Genomic DNA, 6216 nt, shown 5'->3' with positions numbered 1-6216 from the left:
ACACCACTGACACGGTCCTGTTCCAATCCGACTCCTCCTTTCCACAGCACTCCAGCAGTGAGTCAAAGGGCCCAAGACTCCGGCTACTGCTGCTGCCTGGGAGCTCCAGGCCCTTTTGTTTCGCTGGACCCAAGAGTAAGTGCTCCCATCTGCCCCCGCGCCCCCCGCCCCCCCTCCCCATGGGCCTGTCAGGGTCTGACCCAGCCCCAACCATTGTTCCAGCCCCAGCTGCTGCTCTTGGGGCCACGGCTAAAGTCGAAGAAGAGGTCCATTAACATCACACACTGACTTCTGTAACAAAATTGTATTCTCAGCCATGTCAGCCTGCACTAACTTGTGGTGAACACACATCACAGTTACAGGTTACAGCTTGTTTTCCATCCTAGACCCCATAAAAATATTTTCTCCATTAATAAGTGAGATAACAAAATGATGAATGCTAATAGGTCTCACTGAATCAAGAAATAGAAATTCTAAGTTTTAACTTACTTCCATCTCACAAGGTCTCCACTCCTAGTTGAAGGGATTATTCAGCTCATAAATACCTTGCTGAACTGGACACTAAGCATGAGCCTAGATGCAAGTATTCACAACAGCACACTTCTAAACTTTTTGTAGCTTTTTGACATTTTATCTCCACTTTAAATTGCCCAGACCAATCAAATATGGAATACAGGCCAATTATTTAGCAGTAAAATTCTTCATGGATATCAAAACAACCCTGCATGCACAGATTCTTCAAGCTTTGCACTTGCGGATCTAATCTATTTATATGGCAAAAGGTCTCCACATCAATAGATTTGTACTCTGACTACAACAATTTTCAAAAATATTTTAGAATTCCAAACTTTGTCTCTGTGAATCCAGATACCATGGTTTTGCATCCACCGAAGAATTTATAAAGATTTATAAGTAAGGAAAATATTACATTTTAAGACATTACACATCAGTAGCACAGGAATTTATATTTTCATTTTTATTTGAACTCTTTAAAACTGCAATTCTGCAACTGAACAGCATATCCAGAAGTGTTTCATAAACTTTCAAACACATTATTTATACATATGGCCTTTGCATGTCTATCTACCTATCTATATAAAAATATTTTTGAGACTCAAGGACTGAGAAAAGTCAAAATGACATTATTGCTACATTTCCATATTTACAAAAAAACAACACACAAAACCATTTAAAACATCAAGCCGCTGCAAAATAAGTTTCAAAATCCCCAAATTATAAAAATATAAATTTCAAGAGTATTTGAGACAAAAAATTCTTTCAGCTAAGTGTCCTCAAAGTACCGAGATATCTACAGTTATAACTAGACCGTCTAGAATAGCTCTGAAAGCCAGCACACTCTGAAAGAATTTTCATAGCACTGAAACAAAAATGCTCAGCGACAAGTATGATAAGCATAAGAGCGCTCCCAGACAACTGGCTAATCTTGAAAAGGTGCAACAGCATAGGTAGGTGCAGTGCAAAAGGCTATTTTAATATCGTGTGACAAATTTTTTTTAACCAAAACACCAAACACACGGCTGTATAAAAAAGGTACGAAAACGCGTGGTATTAAAATTGTAATACCAGCGTGTGCATTTACAGCTATCTTGTTTTGGGCAGTTAGTTACATATAAAAAGCAAATGTAAACTCAAACAACCGAGACTGTTATGTTAAGCATAAATAACAGAGTGCTTAAGTGCAGGCGCATAGTAAATAAATAGGTACTTAAACAGTACTGTCTCCTACATGTTTCCTTCAATGTTTTTGCTGATTTAAACTTGACAGGAACATACAAAGAGAAGAACTAGCAGGGTGTGTGCGGGGAAAAAAAAAGGTTGTTTTGGAGACAGAGTCTTGGGTCAGGGCCAGAATTTTTTAAAAATATTCTAACCCCACATCTACATACCTATAAAATAATTCTGAAGTTCTATTTTGTGTTCTGCTGCATTAAGATCCAATGTTTCCCAATTAATATTTTCCTGTAATTAATTTTACCGTCATATAATATTCAGCTGGAAAGATGAAGCGATTGAGAACAAAGCTTACAGGTTACAGTACATGGGCCCATTAGTGGGAGATTTACTCATGTAGGAACAAAAGGGTCCCTCCGGAAAGAATTCTTTAACCATTCTATTTTTAAAATAAAATGAAAAATTAACTGCCTGTCCTTAAGGTATGTGGATCCTACTATAAATGTCTCCTCTGCACCCAGATCAAGCTACCATAGCTATGAAAAGAGACCATTTTCACATTTTTTGTCCATTTTTAGATACAAACATTAGCCAAGCATGTACTTCTCCCCTTCCACCATGCAACACCACACTCTTTGTTTGGAATGAAAACTATGTGAAGTGCAGGCTGGCACATAAGGAAGGCTAAGATCATACCCCAGCAGTCAAAGAAATTTTGGATTCCGTGACTTCCAGTGACCTCTGTGACAAAACAGGGTGAGTGGCACTGGAGCTGCTAACTAGCTTGGGCCCTGGAACTGTAAATCACAGCTCTCAGTTGCCACGAACAGTCAGGGTCCCTGTAACGCTCAGCAGCCACTAGTAGCAGTGGTATCCACAGCTCCAAGCTGCTGGCCTTGGAGCTCCAAGAAACTTTGGGAGTCGGGGGACCCTGGAAGCTTTGAGCCACCACAGGCCTTAGAAATTGTCAGCCAAAGCGGTGGGTACGGTAGCCGCCAATCCTGGAGCTGGGGTTGGGCTCTCGCTCTCAACCCCACCTCAGCCCCATTTTATTGCCTGTGACTTGTCTCTGACTTCTACTAAAAATATTTGAGACACAATTTTAACACTAGATACCAAGGAGGGGAAGAGCAGCTACACAATGTGCTCCTTTCCCAGGTGCCTGGAAAACTCTCCCTAACTGCAGAGTCCTCTTGTCATCTAGTGGCTGCACAGGCTGAGGTTTTTTCTTTTTGGGTGGGTGGGAGGAGCAAGATGAAGGGAGGTGTGGTTCTGTTCACCCCCACCCCCTCCATGTCCAAGCAGAAATTTATTCTGCTGGCATTTAGTTCAGAACACCCACTTGAGACATTTGCAGGGTTTTAGGGTTGGCCACTTGCAAGCAGTAATTTGAAGGTATGTACCTATTATTTCAGAAACGTTGGAAAAAAAAATCCAATAAACAAGCAACCAGAAAATGACTATTAGCTTTCTAGGCACAGATCTAGAGTGTTTAATAGCTGGCTAGATTTGTATTCATTTAGCTCTACATCCAGGTTTAAAATTTAGATTTTTGTGTATACGATTCCTTACTGCAAATACATACAATATAGCAAAATATATACAGCTTCAGTCAACAATGCAAAAAATGGCAGTGATGGATGAATTAAGTTTACGTATAACAGTGTGTAGTAAAAGACAGTATTATAGCCATGTTTAGACTACCCTGCTACTGAGTAAAGTAAGACAAATCACTAGGGTCTATCCTCTCCTGGCCCCTGCAGAATAAGTGCCTAATCCATCTGGGCTGCCTGTTTCCAGATGTCCCTCTCCTCTTTCAAGCATCTTCGCGTACCAGAAGGGGCTGAGTAGATGAAGCGCTGCTGCCCACAGAATTAATCCTCACTGAGTGATCTGCAGCAACAGCATGATGGGGTATAAAGTTTGAGTAAGCCTGGAGAAGATAGAGACCATTGTCAAGATTTCACCAAATGCCTCCTTCATATTAGCAGAATACACCATCATTAGTATTTGCCCTGTTTTAGTGTGTCCTGCTACCACCAATCTAGGAAATGTATTTCCTTGAGAAACTGAAGTACATCCTGAAGTAGACTTTAAAAGTGCCTGGATTTAATTGTTATCTAAAATGTAACAGACCCTGGAATCCAGTTATTAAAAAAAGACAGGAGATTTTGTAAGATAATTTTAAAGAGAAATCTTTTAACCTGACTCTTTGAAAATCCCTCCAATAATTTCATACTTTTCCTCATTTCTTTACTTTTGTTTCAGTAATACTTGTAGCTTGTCAAAAACGTGTTACAAGAAGCAACTGGACCACTGCAATTTTCAGTTTCCTCATTTCTCAGCTTATCTGGGGGAAGAGGGTTACTCATGTTTGTGTCACAGCAAGGCACCTAGAATTTCCAGGGAACCTTTATTTTTCATCCAGAAGAAGGTTTGAGCCACATATACGGCCATAGGATCCTTAGGTGCAGCTCTGTAAATCATTCCCCAGAGAGCAGGATCTGTCTCTCTGAAATGGCATAATTCCTTCTTTAAGCACTTTTGTCCACTTATCCACCCACAAATTGTATTAGTAGGATACGGCCTCAAGAGAAGTGATAACAGCAGGATGCTAGTTTGTCAGCACTTACATTTCAAGGTGACAGGCAACCATGGCCCATATTTTTAAAGGTTGGTAGGCACTGCTTCACTCAGCAGTAGTCCTTAACTGATTTAGCAGCCTAAAGCTCGTTTTCAGAAGTGACATAGGCACTTAGAAGCCTACGTTGCTCTGATAAAACAACAGGGGAGACAGGTCAAAAAGCAAAGAAAGGCCAAATCCAGAAAGTGCATCCTTTAGCCTTTCAAACAAAAGAAACTGCATATTCTTGAGGGATACAGCCACAATTCTGAGATTCTGTACAAAAAGGTTAGTCTGTGTTTTAAGATATGAAGAAATCAAGAACTATGACCGTATTACACTATAACATCTAAAGAACCATGTCATGTGCATTTTCAAAAGCATAGTAAACATCAAAAACATACTCACACAGGTTTCTGAGCAATGAAATATTACAGATCCCTACAGAATCTCATACTTACATGGGTTGCATTATCTGAAAGCTGTTGCTCAATTAGCTGTACAATTTGTTTAAATGTTGGTCTCTGTACAGGATCAGCATCCCAGCAACTCTTCATTATCTCATACCTGCAAATATGTTAAATTAAATTTTACTGACTGGGAATTTCAGTAAGAAATCAATTTCTATATTCAAATTCCATTACTATTTATATGGACTAAAATAGAATGAAGTTATACAGTATAACAGTAGCAACGTGTTCCAAAATTTCAAAACACAGCCAAGTAAAACTGTTTAAACAAATTTTGTAAGAGTAGAAATAGTATCACTAGCCTAACTGGATATCAATACTAAGGACCCAATTGCCCAGATACCAATAGCAGAACTAACAGCACAACAGCTACCTATTTAAAGATAATGAGTCTGATTCTGACAGTTTTGGAAGAAAAAAAAAATAAAGCACACTAGACTGCAATGGCTAGTAAAAAAGATGCTTGGACCATCTTATTCCAAACAGGAAGCAGAACAAAACTACAGGAATTACCTATGTTGGTGCAATTTAAACAGTTTACCTCAGCTGAAACTGTTTAGTATGTTCTGTGTATTAGCTTTATTCGTGTAAGTTAGAATCCCTTTCATGACAGAGTTATTAGACTATAAAAGGATTTCAGTATGCGGGTGTTATACAATTAAAGCTTGTTCAGCTGTGGAAAATTTGAAGAAAAAAAGGCAACATTAGAAGGTACATTTAGCTCATATCTGGAAACCTTGTTTCAAAAATTGTTGGTTGATTGGTAGCGATAACTTGTTTCTTACATTTCAACAGGTGCGTACTCTGGACTAAACATTCTGTATCCTTCCTTAATCATTTTATAAAACTTGGAGTCCACGGGAATTCCAGGGTAGGGGCTGCTTCCTGTGAACACAACGTTTAATTAATCAATGACATTTTAAAATCAGAAATGAATGCTAGATGAAATACTAAGTCCACATTCAATCTGTAAAAATCATACCTAAAGAAAACAGTTCCCAAAGCAATATTCCATAAGACCAGACATCACTCTCAAAGGTGTATACACAGTTGAAAATACTTTCAGGTGCCATCCATTTTACAGGAAGCCGAGCCTTTACAAGAATAGGAGACGAAGGTGAAAAAAAAAATTAAGCAAACAGGTATGAAAATTTCATAACATTAAATGTACAATTATATAATGGTTACTTATCTTCTCATATATTATTAGTGAAGTGGAATTCTCTCTGCAAACCAGCATGCAGAGCTGCCATACAGTTACTAATCCATCATTATACAGGCTTTCTACACTTACACAGTTTCTTGCACTCTGATTAGTTTAAGCGTCTGATTTGCATAACTGTTAAATGGTTGTTATTTTCTAGACAGTGACAGATTCTATGTATCTGCTTTAAAATGAGTGACAGCCAATTGGACTGCAATCAGTTCTGC

General features: G+C 38.7%; 1 protein-coding gene across 1 annotated transcript in view; it reads right to left on the bottom strand.

Moving 5' to 3' along the window:
* Nucleotides 1-3441: 3441 nt before the first annotated feature.
* KIT (KIT proto-oncogene, receptor tyrosine kinase) overlaps nt 3442-6216 on the bottom strand; it is a 51850-nt gene continuing 49075 nt past the window's right edge. Inside the window, exons 17-20 of the mRNA XM_074992099.1 lie at nt 5768-5879; nt 5571-5670; nt 4777-4882; nt 3442-3625 (exon numbers count right to left, since the gene is read on the bottom strand). Coding sequence (XP_074848200.1) covers nt 3509-3625; nt 4777-4882; nt 5571-5670; nt 5768-5879 — 435 coding nt within the window. The 3' untranslated portion in view covers nt 3442-3508. The remainder of the gene's footprint in view (nt 3626-4776; nt 4883-5570; nt 5671-5767; nt 5880-6216) is intronic.

This window comes from Carettochelys insculpta, chromosome 4, assembly GCF_033958435.1.
Source record: "Carettochelys insculpta isolate YL-2023 chromosome 4, ASM3395843v1, whole genome shotgun sequence".
Taxonomy (NCBI): domain Eukaryota; kingdom Metazoa; phylum Chordata; order Testudines; family Carettochelyidae; genus Carettochelys; species Carettochelys insculpta.
Note: the sequence above shows the minus strand (reverse complement) of the source record. Positions and strands in the feature narration are given on the sequence as shown.